Consider the following 21,616-nt stretch of genomic DNA (forward strand, 5'->3'; position numbering starts at 1 on the left):
TCCCTTCCACTGAGAAAATTGTCCATTTAATCCTACTCTCTGTTTCCTGTCTTTTAGCCAGTTTGTAATCCACGAAAGGACTTTTCCACCTATCCCATGACTTTTTACTTTTCCTAGAAGCCTCTCATGAGGAACTTTCTCATGCAATGGATGGTGGGGGGGGGGGGGGGGTGATGTATATGTACATTTTCACAGCAACTTCCCTTCTAGGAATGTGAAAGAAAAAGGGATTTTTCTGTGTCATTTGTGATAAGCCGAAGGTGAGAGAGGAGATTGCTCCCTCCTATGTCATATATCACCTGGTAGCAGTGTCTTGGACTTCCAAAGTCAGGAAGTCCTTTTCTTACGATATAATCAAGAAGTGGTCAGGGTCCATTTCTAATGATATAATCAAAAAGTGAGAGCACAACACATCCACTCTCCCATATTTCAAGTAACTCAGTAACAGTAATTCGGACGTCTGAGGTCAGGAACCTCATTTCTAATGATATCAACAAAAGCAATAGTGTCCATGTCTGATGATGTTGCAGGGATGGTTAGAAGGTATGGTTTTCGGGTGGGTGGGAGTGTTGCTAGGGATAGGATTGGTAAGGTGTGGGTGGAGCTACAATCCATTCACTCTTATTTATTTTAGTAATTTCTATTCTGCACATATCTAAAAAATTAATTGCAGTTTACATCCTAACATTCATAGTCAACATAAAAACAAAATCCAAAATAAAATATAAAAATGAATACAATGAACTTATAAACCAATAAATACAATAAAAATTCATGTTATGAACGGATAAGTACAACACTCCTATAGGAGGGGAACTTGGGTGTAGTTTAACCCAGAAGTGAAAGCTGTTTGGGTGAAATATGTCAAGAAGTGTTCTTATCAGTTTGATGAATAGTGTATGCCTTTACTGCTATTATTGGCATCAGTAGTATGGGATCTTCTTAGTATTTGGGTACTTGCCAGGTTCTTGCGGCCTGGTTTGGCCTCTTTTGGAAACAGGATGCTGGGCTTGATGGACCCTTGGTCTAACCAAGCATGGCAATTTCTTATGTTCTTACTATTGTGTGCTGTACTATCATTTTACTCACCTTCCATAGTTGATTGTGGAGATGGGTCAAAAACATTACCCTTTACCTGCATATTTACACGCTAGTTTAGTGTATCAGCCAAATTGTTGATTGCAGTAATGAAAATCTAGGAAACGGGGTAAAAATTAGGATGTCTTTGAATTCAGTTTGATGAAACCTTCTACCAAGGTGAATACCTGATTAATGAGCATTGTTTGTCATCTAAAATCATGATTTTTCAGGTTATGTCTTATTCTAATTAAAATTAAGAATATATAAGAGTCAACAAGGTCTCAGAAAAGTACTGCAATGCATCAGGGAAAATGAGAACCAAAATAATCTAACAAAGTCCAGGTTTCTTGCAGGATAATAAACAATAAATTAAAAGAGGTGTCAGCAAGCCAGTCAGTTTGTCCGAACGCCGTGTGGACCACTTGGTCTTATCAATCATTCACCTCTGTAGTGCAATTTTTTTTAAAAAAACTTATCTGTGAGCAATTGTGTGAACAGTCTAAAGTAAATACAAAAACATCCGTATTTGTAGATGATCAATCTATAACAGCGCAACTACGGCCTTGGTTTCTCGTACAAACGCTTCCTCAGAGGCTAGTCAAGCAAATGTATTTCAAGGACTGTTGTCTCTAACCCCTAGATTCATCAATGCATTATTAACACATTACTCTTCCATGTTATTATTTTAAGCTAATTTATTTTGTTAGCTTTATGTCAACTACCATGTTGTTATTGTTATGCTAATTATTTTATGTTTCCTTTATGTTAATTACTTTTATGTTTTGTATGTTTTTGTTTATTATTATTCCACCATACATTATATAATTTATATCTCATGTTAGTTGCATCCATTGAACCTTCTTTTTGTTATGCCTTTGCCCTGTTATTCCCCCCCCCCCTCGCCCCCCATTACTACTGCTCCCCTACCTCCTTTGTTCGCTGTATTTCTTTTAGTTCATTGTAAACCGATATGCTGTACCCACGAATGTCGGTACAAAAAAGTTGTTAAATAAATAAATTAAGAAAAAGGGGCATGTTTAGGGAAATTTTAGAATTACCTCACCATGCAGTAACTTACCACTGGTAGTATCACATGCTTTGGTAAACTTAGCACACCCTGCAATAATCCCTATTTTTGAGAGAGAGAGAGAGACAGACTCTCTACAAGGCCCTCATAGTAGTGAAGTATTTATATCTCTATAGGAGGGCCATCTTAATAGGTCAAGGTGAGGTGTTGGTGATAGTTTAGGGTTTGGGGCCAGTTTCGCACATAGAGTGAGATCTACAAACAGCACCGTACACCTTGGTGAAGATTTGATATCATTTGGAGTAAGGAAAGTCTCACAAAGATGAAATTTTGTACAACATTATCTCACCCTAGCTTGATGGTACTCTGTTATAGAGTCCATCAAGCTAGGGCGAGAGAACATAGTAGAAATTTCTGTACACAAAGATGAAATTTCTGTACACAAATTTCTGTACACAAAGATGAAATTTCTGTGCACAAAGATGAAATTTCTGTACACAAAGATGAAATTTTGTACAACATTATCTCACCCTAGCTTGATGGTACTCTGTTATAGAGTCCATCAAGCTAAGGCAAGAGAACATAGTAGAAATTTCATCTTTGTGAGACTTTCCTCACTCCAAATGATGTCAAATCTTCACCAAGGTGTACTGTGTATTTAGATTTTCAGAAGGCATTTGACAAAGTTCCTCATGAGAGGCTTCTAAGAAAAGTAAAAAGTCATGGGATAGGTGGCGATGTCCTTTCATGGATTACAAACTGGTTAAAAGTCAGGAAACAGAGAGTAGGATTAAATGGACAATTTTCTCAGTGGAAAAGGGTATACAGTAGAGTGCCTCAAGGATCTGTACTAGGACCCGTGCTTTTCAATATATTTATAAATGATCTGGAAAGGAATACAACAAGTGAGGTAATCAAATTTGCAGATGATACAAAATTATTCAGAGTGGTTAAATCACAAGCAGATCATGATAAATTGCAGGAGGACCTTGTGAGACTGGAAAATTGGGCTTCCAAATGGCAGATGAAATTTAATGTGGATAAATGCAAGGTGATACATATAGAGAAAAATAACCTATGCTGTAGTTTGTGGCCTGGTTTGGCCTCTGTTGGAACAGGATGCTGGGCTTGATGGACCCTTGGTCTGACCCAGCATGGCAATTTCTTATGTTCTTATTTCTTTTTTATTTTGTAGTAGTAGCTGCCGTTCCATGCAGGCTACCCCCATGCCTACTGTTAAAGGTACTAGCAGTTGCCGTTCCATGCAGGCTACTCTCAAACCTTCTGTTAAGAGTAGTAGCAGCTGCCACTCTGTGCAGGCTACCCAAAGCCTTCTATTAAGCCTGGCAGCTGCCAGCCAAAACAGGTTACCTCCAAGCATCAATGTAAATTTTAGGTGTAATAAAAAAGTTACCCAATTTCTTTATTTCCATTCTCTAAACAGTGGGGCACCGCTGTGCCTATCCCACGACCTTTTGAATTCAATTACCACTTTTGCCTTCACCACCTCTTTTGAGAGAGCATTCCATGCATGCACCACCCTTTGGGGCAGATCTTAAAACATATGCGCAGGCATAGATTTGTTTGCGCAACTCGGCGCGAACAAATCTACGCCCGATTTTATAACGGTTATAAAATCTGGGGTCGGCGCACGCAAGGGGGTGCACAGAGCGGCCTTGAAGGGAACTTTTTTTCTGGCCCCCCGCCCCCTCCCCCCTGCTTCCCCTCCCTTCCCCTATCTAACCCACCCCCATTCCTAACTAAATCCCCTCCCACCTTTGTCGGGCAGGTGTAACTTGCGCGCGCCAGCTGGCTGCCAGCACGCCATTCCCTGGCCCAGGGGCTGCTTCGTAGGCCTCGGCCATGCCCCCGGGCCGGCACCACACCCACGGCCCCGCCCCCGAATGCCGCACCGCCCGACATGCCCCCCCAACACGCACCCCAAGCAAAGCCCCGGCTGGATTTACGCGCGCAGGGCTTTTAAAATTTACCCCTTTGTGAAAGTACTTCAATTATCTCCTGCGTCTCCTCATAATTTGATTTGTAATCGTTTATCATTGTTGTTCCCCACTTTAAATATCTGCCTCTTGATGGCCATTCCCTTTGTAAATCTCACTTTCTTCCTTTATCTTATTCTCGGTTTGTTTTCTGCCTCTCCCTTTGATCAAGTGAGCAGTATGCTTCTCTATTTGATGTTTTCCTCTTCTAGTCACTCTCTTCATTTTTCCTGATAATTCCTCTGGCTGTATTTTTTCTTTAGCATTATTTTAATGTTATCCTCACTTACCTCCTCAGAGAGCCATATTGCTTTACCTTTCCTTTTACCTTGTAGAACTGTCTTACACATTGATGTGTTGCCTTCTCAGTGTTCACTTTTATTGTTGACCAAAGTTCCTCCATAACCTCCAGCTCTTGGAATCCAAAAAGAGCTGCCTCAACACTATCACTCACTCTGTGCAGGGCGTAACTCATGCATTTGACTTTACATGCAAGTCCAAACTCCAACACAGCTCCACAGCCCCCCCCCCCCCCCCGCCAGGAACACCTCTTTTTTATGCAAATAAGAGCATGCGTGAAATTTGGTTACATGCGTATTTGTATGGACACAAACCTTGCACAAGTTTAGAATAAGCCATTTATGTGCATAAATCCATTCTATGTATGCAGATGGCTTTGAACATTACCCCTATGGGAATATACCAGAAAGTTGTAAATTGGGTGAGGAATCAATTTAATCAAAGATGCAGAAGTGGAGTCCACCCTGTTTGGTTTGGTACTAAGACCAATCAATATCCTTATTAGTGACATTGTTAAAAAACATGCTTGTGTGCCAATGATACAAAAAGATGTAACGGAGTAGATATACCAGAAGAGGCATGAAAGGGAACTTCAGAAACAACCTGAAAGAATGGTCTAGGTAGGGCATGGATAATGAGCTTCACTACTGAAAAGGGTACCATTCTGCATTTGGAATGCACTAATCCATTAGTCATATATCAATTAGCAGGAAGCATTCAAAAAATAAAGAGACCAAGGAGCAATCATATCAGATGACCTCAAGGCAGTCAGCCAGTATAAGAAAGCAACTGGGAATGTTAATGGTATTCTCAGTTGCATAAACATGATTAGTTGGAAAAATGAGGTAATATTGTCTTTATAGAAGTCACTAGTGAGATCACACCTTAAGTACTGTGTTCAGGCAGCTAAAATGATACAAGGCCTGCAACATGAACCATATAAAGGGAGGCCAAGCTGCTTGAAATGTACTCGCTGAGGAAAGAATGGAAAGAGGGATATGATAGAAACCTGCACATTTTAGACAGGGTTCAATCAAATATGGGAAGGTGAAACATTCCATTGCAAAGGAAATTCAAAGACAAGAAGAGTTCATGGTCTAAAGTGCCAGGGAAGAAGTTTCAGAGGAAAGATGAAAAAATATTTCTTTACTAAGAGGGTGATAGATGCCAGAAATATCCTGCTGCAGAGGTAGAAGCAACCAAAACTGTCAGGATTCAAAGATGCTTGTGACAGATGTAGAAGTAGGAAGAAGGTCAGGACATTTCAATAGTGCACCTTTCACTTCCTCAAGAGCAGAGGAAAGGGACGAGGTGATGAGGAGAAAACAAGGTATAGAGACAGGAAATGTGCGCTAGTTACATTATGGGCCAAGAGGTAACCAGGTTGATGCCGGCAGGTTCATGGTATGCAGCAAGGCAACATAGACAATGATTACTGGATGCTAGGCAATAGCAGCCATGCTAGTTTGATGAACTGTTTAGATTATTACAAAACTGGTGGGAGGGGCCTGGCTGTTGGATTAAATATGGGAATGTGTACGTTTATCTACTCAGGATGTTAGAGAACCAAAAAGGAAGACAACAAAAGCAGACTTAGAAAAGGAGTGAAATCCTGCAAGCAGTCAAGCTTCTACAGCTGGCAGCTGGGGTATATCCTTAGCAGTGCAGTCCAGAAAAACCAGGCATATTGGATGGTCATTATCTACCTTCATCACTATATTACTGTGTTACCATGCGGCCAGAGTATTATTTAACTGTGTACACTTAGGCCTATTGTGTGAAAAGCATTGTAGTATAGCATTTTTTCATATTATATATTATTTGTTTTCTGAAATAAGTATAATATTATTATTGTATATTAGTATGACAATAGCCATTCAGTTGAAGGAAGGGAATATCCTTAACCTATGGTTTGTTTGTTTTTGCCCGATTTGTTATAATATCAGAAGGATTAAGTCAGACTCTTAGAGAAATACATTTTTTGGCATGTTTTTATGTGAACTGTTTGGCAGATTAAAATGACTAGAGGCAGATGGTCAGTTTGACATTTCTATTCCCGAGGCTACCCATAGGCACAGAGATAGTCACCATTTTAATTCATTTCCTTCACAGGAAGCAACATTTTTCAGAGGAGAGAATGCTCTAGGAAAATAGGTCATGGTGTGAAGCTCCAGGGGTTAGACTCAGTAGCAACATCAGAAAATATGTTTTCATGGAAAGGGTGGTAGATGCATGGAACTGCCACTCAGTGGAGGTGGAAGAGACAAAAACAATAATGAAATTTAAGAAAACATGGAATAAGCACAGAGATGCAAAGAATTGAAGGGAAAGTCAGAGTTACCTGGGATCTATGGCATTGTAGCGGGAATAAAACTGGGCAGACTAGATGGGCCTATTGGTCCTTATCTGCCATCATATTTATGATTCCATTTCAGCCTACCTGTATGAACCTACTTCTTCCGAGAAAAATTGCTTATGTGGAACATGGTTCTTTTTATGACCACTAATAGCTAAATCCTACGAGGAAGAATCACAGAACAGAGAAGAGATTTAGCAAGGATTAGTGTTGGGAGGACTGAGATGAAGAGTGGAAGAGGAAGCTGATAGAGTACATTAATATTTACATGATGAAATAAAACATTTTTCCTACCTTTGTTATCTGTTTTGTTTCCCTTTTACCGTGCTTTCTTTTTTTTTTTCTTCTGACTCTTTTATGATTCCTCCTTGCATGTTTTTCTTCAGTGTCTCTGATTCTCCTCTTTTCTGTAGCTCTTCTCTATTCTTTTTCATTCTCTCCTATATTTTATTTCTGTTTATTTCCCTTTGTCTCTTTTTCTGCCTATGACTGCCTTTGATTGGTCACCTAGACCATTTTGGTAACAAAACTGAGGTGATTTTTTTTTAGCTTTTTATGCTACTTTCCTATTTTACTGTAGATGCATGAAGAGGACACCAGCACAAGCTTCTGATGATGACCAGCACAGTAGCATTTATATTGGTGTTAGGCACATCAGGTTCTTGCCAATGTGGAAGTTTCTGGCAAAGAGTGTAGTAGTATGAGTGTACTTATTGACATGATCAATGCTTCTTTCTACAAATTTAAGTGCTCAAAGAATCAGTAGAGAAGGAGTCATGTATGAAGTCAGGCAGAGGCAGAGCACTTCAGGATCTCCTCCTGAGTTGGAGAGGAAGAGGTATATTTCCTTCTTCAGGTAGACGTACAAGGCAAAGTTCTCTTTGTTGGTGAATAAATAATTGTTGGTGTGGTGTTTCACATAAAAACCTGCAATGGTAATTCAGAATAGGGATGCTCATTCATTTTATATCAATCTGGAAGGGGTCAGATCTTATGCTGGGAAAATTTTGCACAAAGAAAATTTTTAAATTGCATTTTTGAGTAATACCTTTTTTCTGTATTGCATTATAAATTATTACTCAAAGACTGATTGTATTGTGGTATTTGAACAAATAAAGTATGCAGAATTTTGCAGAATTTTAAAATATTTGTGTGCAGAGTTTGTAATTTTGTTAGGCATAATTCCCCAGGGGAGTAAAAAACAAAACATTTTTTCCCATGCACTTCCCTAGTCCAGAAAGGAAACTAGCCCAGTCCAAGAGAGTAGGAGACCTCTCCAGGAAGCTACTGCTCCAGCAAGGGGTTGTGTGGAAAGATCTGAGTGGGAACAAAGCATAGGCTTGATCAGGTCTCAGAGGACATAAAAGAGACCTCCAGGAAGATGTAGGATTCCTAACCCCAGCCAAAATGCTCAGGCACTTTGGAGAACTGTATTCTGTGACTTTGTTTTATTCACTGAAATTTCTGGAGATTTTTGTGTCAGTAAACTTGTTTTTTTATTTTGGAACTGCACGCCTTGTATGAGAAATGTGTTTGAGTTAATTAAGTTGCTGATTCCCTTGGGCCTAGGAGCAAGTACGTCCCTCATTGGAAGAATGTTTTCTTTGGGCTGCAACAAGTTTATCCGGGACTCTGTAATGCCCGAGGTTGGCCCCTTGAACTACACTGGGACCCGGTGGAAGATGGTAAAACATGATTAAATAGGAATAATTCATCAGCCGAATAATGAATGAAAGAATGAATAAGACAAAAGAGTATCAATAATAAACCTACGTGTTCCAACAGCCAACTTTGTTAGGAAAAATAAAAACATTGAACTCCGAGTAGACAGAACCAAGCATGGGCATAGAAAGGATGAATATTCTAATGGTGTGCCCAATGGAATCACGCTCAATTTTGTAGTTCTGTTCTTCTTTACGGAGAAGCAATTTGGTCTCCGTTAATGCACTTAAATATGTAGAAATAAAGGTCATCAAACATGTGATGTTCCTTTGGATTAACCTAATGCATTTGCCAGTAGTTTTTAATAGTCATCTCCTTCATAAGTTCTGCAGACTCTCCAGTTTACGTATAAATAGCACCATGAAGCACTACCGTCAGAGCTTGCTTGTGTGGCCAATTGTCAAATGCTTTGTTTCCTCTTAAAGGTGCATATGACAGCATTGCAGCTATGAGTGGAATTTTAAAGAGGAAGTTTGAAGAAGTGGATGGTTCTTCGCCCTGTTCTTCTGTGCAAGAGTCAGATGAGGACGTTTCCAGCAGCGAAAGCGCAGATAGCAGTGACAGCGTTAATCCTTCCACTTCAAATCATTTTACTCGTAAGTAACCATCATGCTATCAAAAGAAAAAACAATATTGTGAGAGAGAACTTCCCTTCCCTTTTCCAGTCACTGATCTCTCTGAAAAATTCTTCATTTAGGATAAAAAATGTATTTAACAAAAATAGTACATTTTTATTCCGCTAGCAAAGATAAATCATGTGAAAATTGAATGCATACTGTGAGCAGGTGATGCTATAAAGCAGATCCCTAAAAATGTTACTGTGTACAGGTCAGATGAAAAATTGTACATCTATGAGGTAATTTCAGTTTGTCCTTGCAAGCTCGTTTTGAAAGGAACATGAGCTTGAATGGACAGACTGAAAATCTTCTTCCTAGTGAGGACAGTGGTGCAAATATTTATTTATTTTAAAACTTTATAGTCTGCATATTCCAATGTTCAAAGCAGGAAAGAAAACTAACATTCATAATAACATAAAAATATTGCTGCAAACAAAAACCAACAACAATTAAATAAACATCATACATAATTATTACCATGAAGACCATCAAGAATCCCACCAAATACCCGATAGCTAGTATCAAAACAAAAAGCACGTGGGAACAAAAAGGTATTTAAAGCTTTCCTAAAAGACTGCGTATCTTCCTGTAATCGTACAGTCAGGGAGGTTATTCCAAAATATAGGGCCAGCAATAGAGAAGTCCCTGTGAAGAGTCTCTGAAAGGCAGGTAGATCGTGCAGACGGTACATCTTATAAACCCCCCTGAGAGAATCTAAGACATTGAATGAGCTTATAAATACGCAGCAATGCATTAGCCCAGGGAGAGATATGTTGACTTAGAAATTTGTGAATTATCATAGCCAGCTTGTATTTTAATTCTTCATTTAATTGGTCGCCAATGGAGAGAAATGAGTACAGGTTTAAACCACCCTGCCAGTAAAAGTTTGTGAGGCTGACTTTTGCACAGTTTAAGTGCACAGAGGATGGTCACCAGGAAACTGAGAAAAACTGAAGTACAATAGTCTAAGGGGGGCCGATGTAATAAGCCACGCTGAACCTGCTGCAGGTTTTTGCACTTGTAATTGCATTGCATGGGATTTTCCACGCTACTCTTATGCGTGTACATCATAATACTTTCAGTGCGGAAAAAACGCATGCAAAAACTCGTGGCAGGTTTTGCTTGAGTGCATGCAAATGGCATGTAAAGGAGGTAATTAACCATTAATGGGCAATGCAGGGAGCTGCACTAGCAGGGAGATTGGTTAGTGCAGGCATTTTTAAGTGGGTTTCTTAGTGCTGGGTCAGGGCAGGAGTTAAGTTAAAGTGCCTTTTTAATACATAAGCCATGCCGACTGTAACTAAATTCTGCTGCATAACTACTCTGAAATGCTGCTCCAGCCAATCTTCTAAACTGATTACTAGGATAAATGACTGGCTACACACCTCCGTCAGAGCTAAATGCGAGCTCCACGTATCAATGCTTTTCACCAAGGATGCGAGTGATGAACATTAGTGACCTAGGCTAATGCTCTGAGCAGTCCGTAAAAGCTTTACCTTACCTTAGTGCTACAACAGGGCCCTCCTGTATGTGGAGAATATACATCCTATTGCCCTGCGCTAAAGGTTTTACCCCGGGGAGGGTTTTCTGGAAATCATGACTGGCAAAGCTCTAAGTAGTGGATGGAACTCCCGCTCCCATCACGACTGAGCATCTAAAAGAGTAAACTGCAAGGACACCAATTTCATTTTAGAATTTGTTCCCTAGGAAAAGCAGATTAAGACAAATGTTTGTCACTTACCCAGAAGTGCAGAGGGGCTTCTTGCACAGATGACCCAGGACTTACCCTTGAACCTTTTTTTTTTTTTTTTTAATGAACTCTGCAACTTTTTCCCATTAGCGTCTATTTTAGTGGCCGTTTTTCCTGCGGCTTTCTGCATCGGGGCTTTAGTGCGGTGTATTGAGTATTGTATGGGGTTTTTTGCACGTATCTCAATTGCATGCCATTCTCTTATTACATCCCACAGGGCCACCTGTTCTTGCTGTGCACACTCAAAAAATAAAACGTGCAGAAAAATAGCGCCAATTTCAGCGCAGGCCTTATAAATCAGCCCCTAAATGTGTACGGATAAGGGCCTGTAAGACCGTGCAAAAATCCTGGGCACATAAAAAGGGCTTTAACCTCCTTAAAATACAAGGTTTATAAAAAGCTGTCTGAATTAAGAATTTAAAATGAGGATGCATTGAAAGGTTTGAGTCAAAGATTACTCCAAGATTATGAACCTGTGTGATAAAAGTAATAGTTTGACCTTCAAAGATGAATGAAGAAGATATATTATGAATTGAGATCTGACTCAGTATGATCACTTCTGTTTTCACAATATTAAGTGTAAGTTTACTGAAGTAAAGCCATTGCTTAATGGATGACAGGCATAGTAATATAGTAATGATAGCAGATAAAGACTAAATGGTCCATCCAGTCTGGCCAACAATTTGCTTATGGTGGTAACTGCCACTCTGTGCAGGTTTCCCCCATGTGTTTTGTTAATGGTAGTAATTGCCACTCTGTGCAGGTTACCCCCATGCCTTCTGGTATGGGTAGTAACTGCCGCTTCGTGCAGGTTATCCCCATGCCTTCTGTTATGGGTAGTAACTGCCGCTCTGTGCAGGTTACCCCCATGCCTTCTGTTATGGGTAGTAACTGCTGCTCCGTGCAGGTTACCCCCATGCCTTCTGTTATGGGTAGTAACTGCCGCTCCGTGCAGGTTACCCCCATGCCTTCTGTTATGGGTAGTAACTGCCGCTCTGTGCAGGTTACCCCCATGCCTTCTGTTATGGGTAGTAACTGCCGCTCCGTGCAGGTTACCCCCATGCCTTCTGTTATGGGTAGTAACTGCCGCTCCGTGCAGGTTACCCCCATGCCTTCTGGTATGGGTAGTAACTGCCGCTCTGTGCAGGTTACCCCCATGCCTTCTGGTATGGGTAGTAACTGATGCTCTGTGCAGGTTACCCCCATGCCTTCTGGTATGGGTAGTAACTGCCGCTCTGTGCAGGTTACCCCCATGCCTTCTGTTATGGGTAGTAACTGCTGCTCTGTGCAGGTTACCCCCATGTCTTCAGTTATGGGTAGTAACTGCCACTCTGTGCAGGTTACCCCCATATCTTCTGTTATGGGTAGTAACTACTGCTATGTGCAGGTTACCTCTATGCATTTTGTTAAGGGTAGTAATTGCCACTCTGTGCAGGTTACTCCCGTGTGTTCTGTTAATGATAGTAATTGCCACTCCATGCAGGTTACCCCATGCAGAAATGTTACACTCTCTTCATTTCCAATCTCAAGCCTTTTAGGGATCTGCAGCCTTTGTCCCATGCCCTTTTGAATTCATTAACTGTTCTCGTCTTCATCACCTCTTCTGGGAGGGCATTCCAGGCATCCACCACCCACTCTGTGAAGACATGTTCCTAATATTGTTTTCTAAATTGCCCCCTTGGAGTTTCATTTTGTGGCCCCTAGTTCTACAGTTTCCTTCCAATGAAAAAGGTTGGAAGTTTGTGCCTCATTGATTCTTGTCAGGTATTGGAATGTCTGTATCATAGTTCCCCTGAACCTCCACCTCTGCAGGGTATATGTATTTAGATCCTTAAGCCTCTCTTCATAAGTCTTCTGAAACAGATACCTCACCATTTTCGTCTCCTTTCTCTGGACCATTTCCATCCTGTGTTTATTTGTTTTGAGATACGGACTCCAGAACTAGAGATGAGCTTTGTTTTTCTGGCTCGGGTCGGGTTTCAGTTCAGGCAGTTCGTGGGAAAACTAATTTTCCCACGGATCGTTTTCCAGAAAAAAGGAAGCTGGAACCCGAACCCGGAAAAACGAATTTAAAAAAACAAATTGGGACCCCCCCCCCCCAAGACTTGCCAAAAGTCCCTGGTGGTCCAGCGGGGATCCGGGTGCGATCTCCTGCACTCGGGCCATCGGCTGCCAGTATTCAAAATGGCGCTGATAGCCTTTGCCCTTTGCCCACAGGGGCTACCGGTGCCATTGGTCGGCCCCTGTCACATGGTAGGAGCACAAGATGGTGCCGGCCGTACATTGCTCTTACCATGTGACAGGGGCTGACCAATGGCACCGGTAGCCCCTGTGACATCGTAAGGGCAAAGGGCCATCAGCGCCATTTTGATTCGCAGCAGGCCCGACAGCCCGATGGCATGGAGGGAGAGATTGCTCGTGGGAACCCGCTGGACCACCAGGGCTTTTAGTAAGTCTTGGGGAGGGATCGGGATGGTGGGGGGGTTGTAATACAGTAAATGTGAAGGGTTGGGGTGGGTTTTTTTGTTTGTTTTTTTTAAAATAAATATGCCCCTCCCCCCTGCACTAACCCGAAAAATGAACTTTCCCCCAAGTTCGGGGAAAATCCGTTTCGTGGTTCAGGCCCCCCGACCCACTACGAATTAGGCAATTTCGTCGAAATTGCCTGATTCGTGATAAATGAATGCACATCTCTATCCAGAACTGAACACAGTACTCCAGGTGAGGCCTCACCGAGGACCTGTACAAAGGTATTATTACCTCCCTTTTCTTGCTGGTTATTCCTCTCTCTATGCAGCCCAATATCTTGCTGGCTTTAGCTACCACCTTGTACATTGCTGCATTGCCTTCAGATCACCAAACACAATCACCCCAAAGTCCCTCTCCTGATCTGTGCACAATAGTCTTTCACCCCCTATCACATATAGCTCTTTTGGATTACTGCAACCCAAGTGCATGACTGTGCTTCTTGGCATTGAATCCCAGCTGCCAAATCTTCAACCACTCTTCTTAAATCACTTTTTATTCTCTCTACACCTTCAGGTGTGTGCACTCTGTGGCATATCTTAGTAGCATCCGCAAAAGGCAAACTTTTCCTTCTAACCCATCTGCAGTGTTGCTAATGAAGATATTGAACAGAATTGGTTCCAAAATCAATCCTTGAGGTACTCCACATAACTGTTCTTTCATCAGAGCAGGTTCCATTTACCATTAAACTTTGTCTCCTGTCAGTCAACCAGTTTTTAATCCAATCCACCACCTTGGTTCCCACACCCAAGCTTCTCGTTGTATTCATGAGCCTTTTATACAGGACCATATCAAAAGCTTTTCTGAAAGTCAAGTAAATCACATCGAGTGCTCTTCCTTGATCCAGTTCTCTAGTTACCCAATCAAAAAAAATCATTCAGATATATGACAGGACCTTCCTTTGGTGAAATCATGCTGCTTTGGGACCCAAAACCCACTTGACTGAAGATAGTTCACTAGCCTATCCTTCAGCAGAGTCTCCATTAATTTTCCCAGCATCAAGGTGAGGCTAACTGACCTGTAGTTTCCCACCTCCTCTCTACTGTCATTCTTGTAAAGCGAACTACAACCTCTCTTTTCCAATCTTGCGGCACCTCTCCCATTTCTAGGGATCTATTGAACAGGTCTTTCAGTGGACCTATCAGCACAACTGCGTTCCTTTAGTGTCCTGGGATGTACCCCATCCAGCCCCATGGCCTTGTCTACTTTCAGTTTTCCTAGCTCCTCCCATGCATTCTGTTTGGCAAACAGGGTTGCATCTACCCCACTCCCATGCATGCTCTTATCAACCAGAAACGGTCCTTCTCCATGGTCTTCTTGCCTCACAAATCTGCTTCACTTTTTTGAAGGAGTTAATAAACATGTGGACAAAGGTGAACCGGTAGATGTAGTATACCTGGATTTTCAGAAGGCGTTTGACAAAGTTTTTCATGAGAGGCTTCTAGGAAAAGTAAAAAGTCATGGGATAGGTGGCGATGTCCTTTCGTGGATTGCAAACTGGCTAAAAGACAGGAAACAGAGACTAGGATTAAATGAACAATTTTCTCAGTGGAAGGGAGTGGGCAGTGGAGTGCCTCAGGGATCTGTTTTGGGACCTTTACTTTTCAATATATTTATAAATGATCTGGAAAGAAATATGATGAGTGAGTTAATCAAATTTGCAGATGATACAAAATTATTCAGAGTAGTTAAATCACAAGCAGATTGTGATAAATTGCTGGAAGACCTTGTGAGACTGGAAAATTGGGCATCAAAATGGCAGATGAAATTTAATGTGGATAAGTGCAAGGTGATGCATATAGGGAAAAATAACCCATGCTATAGTTACACAATGTTAGGTTCCATATTAGGTGCTACAACCCAAGAAAGAGATCTAGGCGTCATAGTGGATAACACATTGAAATCGTTGGTTCAGTGTGCTGCAGCAGTCAAAAAAGCAAACAGAATGTTGGGAATTATTAGAAAGGGAATGGTGAATAAAACGGAAAATGTCATAATGCCTCTGTATCGCTCCAGGGTGAGACCACACCTTGAATACTGTGTACAATTCTGGTTGCAGCATCTCAAAAGAGATATAATTACGATGGAGAAGGTACAGAGAAGGGCTACCAAAATGATAAGGGGAATGGAACAGCTCCTCTATGAGGAAAAACTAAAGAGGTTAGGACTTTTCAGCTTGGAGAAGAGACGGCTGAGGGGGGATATGATAGAGGTGTTTAAAATCATGAGAGGTCTAGAACGGGTAGATGTGAATCGGTTACTCTTTCGGATAATAGAAAGACTAGGGGGCACTCCATGAAGTTAGCATGTGGCACATTTAAAACTAATCAGAGAAAGTTCTTTTTTACTCAACGCACAATTAAACTCTGGAATTTGTTGCCAGAGGATGTGGTTAGTGCAGTTAGTATAGCTGTGTTTAAAAAAGGATTGGATAAGTTCTTGGAGGAGAAGTCCATTACCTGCTATTAATTAAGTTGACTTAGAAAATAGCCACTGCTATTACTAGCAACGGTAACATGGAATAGACTTAGTTTTTGGGTACTTGCCAGGTTCTTATGGCCTGGATTGGCCACTGTTGGAAACAGGATGCTGGGCTTGATGGACCCTTGGTCTGACCCAGTATGGCATGTTCTTATGAACACCGAACTGAAGTATTTGTTTAATATTTCTGCTATTTCATCATCTTTGTCCACATATTGCTCCTTGTCTCAATTCAGTTTTACTATACCACCTTGGGTCATTTTCCCTTCACGAATATATGTGGAAAATGTTTGTCACCTTGCTTTACCTCTTTAGCAATCCTTTCTTCCACTTGACCTATTGCTTTCTTGATTGCTTTCCTTGTTTCCCTCAACTTCACCAGATATTCTTCCCTGTGTTCTTCTTTTTGAGAACCTTTGTATTTCTTAAATGCCATTCTTTTTGCCTTTATTTCAGTAGCCAACTCCTTTGAGAACCAGATTGGTTTATTTTTCCTCTTACTCTTGTTTACTTTTCTTAAATAGAGATTTGTAACCTTTGAAATAGTTTGGTTCACTGTTGTTCCACTTAACCCATCATCTCCCAGTTTTCTAGTTCTTCCTCAAGCTACTTCCCCATTTTATTAAAGTCTGTATTTTTGAAATTCAGAACTTGGATTTTTCTGTGTGACTTCTCTCCATCCTAGGTGCGATATCAAATCCTACTATCCAATGATCACTAGTGCTCAAGAGAACACCTTCTATGACATGAGAGATATTGACCCTATTTGTGAGTACTAGGTCGAGTATCACTCCCTCCCTCGTGGGTTCTATAACCATTTGTATTAACAGAGTACCTTGAAGATTCAGTAGTAGGTATATTTCAATCCACATCCAGTAGATTAAAATCTCCAACAAGCAACACCTCAGCCTTCCTTCCCACCTTTTGGAGGATTGTGACCAGATCTCAGTTGAGGTCTTCAGTTTGGGTTGGAAGTCTGTAGACCACACCAGTGTAAATGGAAGAATCATCTTCTTTTTTTTAAGATAGCCCACAATGCTTCTTCCATTCCCCACGTCCCTTTCATTTTGGTTGCATTGATATTTTTTTTTTAGATAAAGTACTACTCCTCCCCCTTTTCTGTCCTCTCAGATCTTCCTTAACAAGTTATAGCCCGGAATGGTTGTATCCCAACCATGACACTCTGTGAACCAAGTCTCCATAATACGAACAATGTCTAAGATGATAAAGTTTATACTGGCAGACCATGATGATATAAGAGGCATAAAAAATTGAATACTGTCTGCATATAACTTGTGAGTGATACCCAGCCCAGCCAAGAGCCTGCACAACAGAACTATTTAGATGTTAAATAAGGCTGATCCCAACGGGACAGCAGAGACTATGGGATGCCATGATGAAACCACCACACCAGTTCTTACTTGTTGAGCCCAGGCTGATAAAAATCACTGAAACCAGTCAAACACATGGCCCAAGATACCTAAAGCAGCCAATTTAAAATATAACTCCAAAATTTGCAGGTACAAACTCCCTGCCAGGAAGTAAGGGCAGAGAGTTAAAAACAAGCTTCCTACCTGTACTTGACCAGAATGGCCCTTTCCCCACCATCAGCACCACTACTTTTCCCTGCACTAGGGAGAGGGTTATTTTCAAACGTTGCATTTCTGTGGGTAAACTCCCTTTCACTCATGGAAAAATGTTTTGAAAATTGACTTCCTATTAAATTAAAAGGGTCATTCAGTCATATGCCCTGTAGGAAGTAGCTTTGGGTTATAGGGAGAATAAAGAATTGTGCCCTCCCCCTCAAAAAAAGTTCTTAATAACATGCTATTTGACAAAGTACAGTCTGATTTCTGTAATAGCCTGGATTCTGCAATTAGAAATGTAGAGTTCAATATTCAAAGCCATTTAAATGGATAACTCACAGGTTAGGTAACCGTATAAGGTACATACACTGGGTAATGTGAAACCAATTCCTCTATCTCATCTATATCACATAATCCAAAAAGAGGAAAGCTTAATGTTTTTATTTATGTTCACAAAATATTAACTTCACAATGTGTCCAAGGATAAAACATCACACACACTCTCACTCACTCATTTAAAAACATTCACATCGAGAGTACACAGCAGGTCAGCATGTATAAATCTTTAACATATATTATGATATAACAAACACTTCCCTGTGGAACACTCCACTTACATACTCATTAACACTACATATATTTATACGAATTGCATTGTAAGCTGATGTCTCCTGTGTAACATCTCTTGCGATTTTCTAATGATGAAGTGGAATAAGTCTGAGTGGTCAACCCCGACAAGTGGCCCTTGTTTCACCTTCGTTTGCTTCCTCAGGGGGACTTCACCACTGAGAAAATCAAACGACATAATATCAATTTCAATCTAAGGACACATACTCCATTTATCTATTCTCCTTCGAAAAATCTCAAAAATATCTACTTCAAATTTGCAGACTCAAATGACTCACCACGCAGACGTCCTTTTCTTTTCCACGCCCCTCATATAAAGTGCTTAGTGCATTTCAAACCTCTCGTTGTATTAACAACAGCATCTAATCTGAAAAATACCCATAGGCATAATGACTTAATCCCAAAACTTCCAAAAATATAAGCGCCATCACGAGAACACCACCTCTAATACACCCACGTCTGCTTACCTTGAAAAACGCTCCCAAATAACCTCACAAATCGCTGTACAAATCACCTCGCGAATTGCTTCAGCGTAACAAAAATGTAGATGGAACGACTCAAACATCAAACGTATCTTGCAGGGTGTAGCAACCCCATGTTCACACTTCCCTCAATAACACCATTATTTCATTAACCTACTACGAAATTCACCAAAGTTTTATGCGGAATCCTTGCCAACCCCTCCCTTGTACGTACCACAACGTACTCGATGCTCATCACGCGCTCCTCACGTTCTCATTCGCAAAAGGCTCTACCACGCGACCGAATGTACTCTATGGACTCACGTACCCAACACATGGTCAATCCCGTACTATTCTTCTTAAAACGTGATGCGTCATCACGTATGGATTTACGCAATGTGGAAAATAATGTCCTTAACTAGGACTACCCCGTATTGATGATATCTGAATACACACACGAATTAGCATAACCCATAATGTAACATATACCAAAAAATACTTATGAGTATGTCAATCCTATATGACTCGCGCTATGCTGAACCTATCTAATGCTCATAAAATGTGCCCCAACTACGCGACTGAAGTAACTATGTATACATCACTATATTGAACCATGATACAGTGTATCAACCTAAAAGCAAGCATTCCATTCGATCTCTGCGTTTAGACCACTCGGTGACAAAGTTTGCCATTCAAAAATGTATCGTTGTTCCCAGCGTGTCAACAGCTTTTGAATATCACCTTCAACTCCCATGCACTGTCTTAATACAAAGAACTTCACATCATTTACTGAATGTGCTTTTTGTAACCAATGGGTCACCAAAGGCGCGGCTTCTTTTTTGGTTCTCACACAACTTTTATGCTCAATAATCCTCTGTCTAATGGTCCTGATAGTGTGACCAATATATAACATCTCACATGGACAAGTAATAGCGTATACTACACGCTCGGAGGCACAAGTGTAACGGCCCAGCAATTTATAAGGACGAGATACAGTGTGATGTTGGTATTGTGTGATCGATAACACGTTTATACACACGGAACAATGACCACACTGAAATTGTCCCATAGCTTCCTCCTCTAAATCTGTCTTGTTTTGGGGTTTTAATCTTTGCCGCAGATTTCTTCCTTTTTTAGTGGCAAAGATAGGTAATTCACTAAAGCCTGGTAGTGTGGAAATAACTCTCCATTGTTTCATAATGCTCTGTTTGATGGCTGTTGTTCTGGATGAATATGGTAAAGCGCATATAACCCTAGAAATTTTTTCTTTGACTTGGGACAATTTCAGTGTGGTCATTGTTCCGTGTGTATAAACGTGATATCGATCACACAATACCAACATCACACTGTATCTCGTCCTTATAAATTGCTGGGCCATTACACTTGTGCCTCCGAGCGTGTAGTATACGCTATTACTTGTCCATGTGAGATGTTATATATTGGTCACACTATCAGGACCATTAGACAGAGGATTATTGAGCATAAAAGTTGTGTGAGAACCAAAAAAGAAGCCGCGCCTTTGGTGACCCATTGGTTACAAAAAGCACATTCAGTAAATGATGTGAAGTTCTTTGTATTGAGACAGTGCATGGGAGTTGAAGGTGATATTCAAAAGCTGTTGACACGCTGGGAACAACGATACATTTTTGAATGGCAAACTTTGTCACCGAGTGGTCTAAACGCAGAGATCGAATGGAATGCTTGCTTTTAGGTTGATACACTGTATCATGGTTCAATATAGTGATGTATACATAGTTACTTCAGTCACGTAGTTGGGGCACATTTTATGAGCATTAGATAGGTTCAGCATAGCGCGAGTCATATAGGATTGACATACTCATAAGTATTTTTTGGTATATGTTACATTATGGGTTATGCTAATTCGTGTGTGTATTCAGATATCATCAATACGGGGTAGTCCTAGTTAAGGACATTATTTTCCACATTGCGTAAATCCATACGTGATGACGCATCACGTTTTAAGAAGAATAGTACGGGATTGACCATGTGTTGGGTACGTGAGTCCATAGAGTACGTTCGGTCGCGTGGTAGAGCCTTTTGCGAATGAGAACGTGAGGAGCGCGTGATGAGCATCGAGTACGTTGTGGTACGTACAAGGGAGGGGTTGGCAAGGATTCCGCATAAAACTTTGGTGAGTTTCGTAGTAGGTTAATGAAATAATGGTGTTATTGAGGGAAGTGTGAACATGGGTTGCTACACCCTGCAAGATACGTTTGATGTTTGAGTCGTTCCATCTACATTTTTGTTACGCTGAAGCAATTCGCGAGGTGATTTGTACAGCGATTTGTGAGGTTATTTGGGAGCGTTTTTCAAGGTAAGCAGACGTGGGTGTATTAGAGGTGGTGTTCTCGTGATGGCGCTTATATTTTTGGAAGTTTTGGGATTAAGTCATTATGCCTATGGGTATTTTTCAGATTAGATGCTGTTGTTAATACAACGAGAGGTTTGAAATGCACTAAGCACTTTATATGAGGGGCATGGAAAAGAAAAGGACGTCTGCGTGGTGAGTCATTTGAGTCTGCAAATTTGAAGTAGATATTTTTGAGATTTTTCGAAGGAGAATAGATAAATGGAGTATGTGTCCTTAGATTGAAATTGATATTATGTCGTTTGATTTTCTCAGTGGTGAAGTCCCCCTGAGGAAGCAAACGAAGGTGAAACAAGGGCCACTTGTCGGGGTTGACCACTCAGACTTATTCCACTTCATCATTAGAAAATTGCAAGAGATGTTACACAGGAGACATCAGCTTACAATGCAATTCGTATAAATATATGTAGTGTTAATGAGTATGTAAGTGGAGTGTTCCACAGGGAAGTGTTTGTTATATCATAATATATGTTAAAGATTTATACATGCTGACCTGCTGTGTACTCTCGATGTGAATGTTTTTAAATGAGTGAGTGAGAGTGTGTGTGATGTTTTATCCTTGGACACATTGTGAAGTTAATATTTTGTGAACATAAATAAAAACATTAAGCTTTCCTCTTTTTGGATTATGTGATAACTCACAGGTTATTCATCTAACTCCATTTTATCCATCTAATTCGAAGTTAGCCATTTAAAT

General features: G+C 40.7%; 1 protein-coding gene across 1 annotated transcript in view; it reads left to right on the forward strand.

Moving 5' to 3' along the window:
- Window positions 1-21,616, forward strand: part of CSRNP3 (cysteine and serine rich nuclear protein 3) — a 166,068-nt gene that overhangs the window by 42,092 nt on the left and 102,360 nt on the right. The window contains 1 exon segment of the mRNA XM_029605641.1: window positions 8,908-9,078. Coding sequence (XP_029461501.1) covers window positions 8,931-9,078 — 148 coding nt within the window. The 5' untranslated portion in view covers window positions 8,908-8,930.

The sequence above is a fragment of the Rhinatrema bivittatum genome, chromosome 6, assembly GCF_901001135.1.
Source record: "Rhinatrema bivittatum chromosome 6, aRhiBiv1.1, whole genome shotgun sequence".
NCBI classification, from domain to species: domain Eukaryota; kingdom Metazoa; phylum Chordata; class Amphibia; order Gymnophiona; family Rhinatrematidae; genus Rhinatrema; species Rhinatrema bivittatum.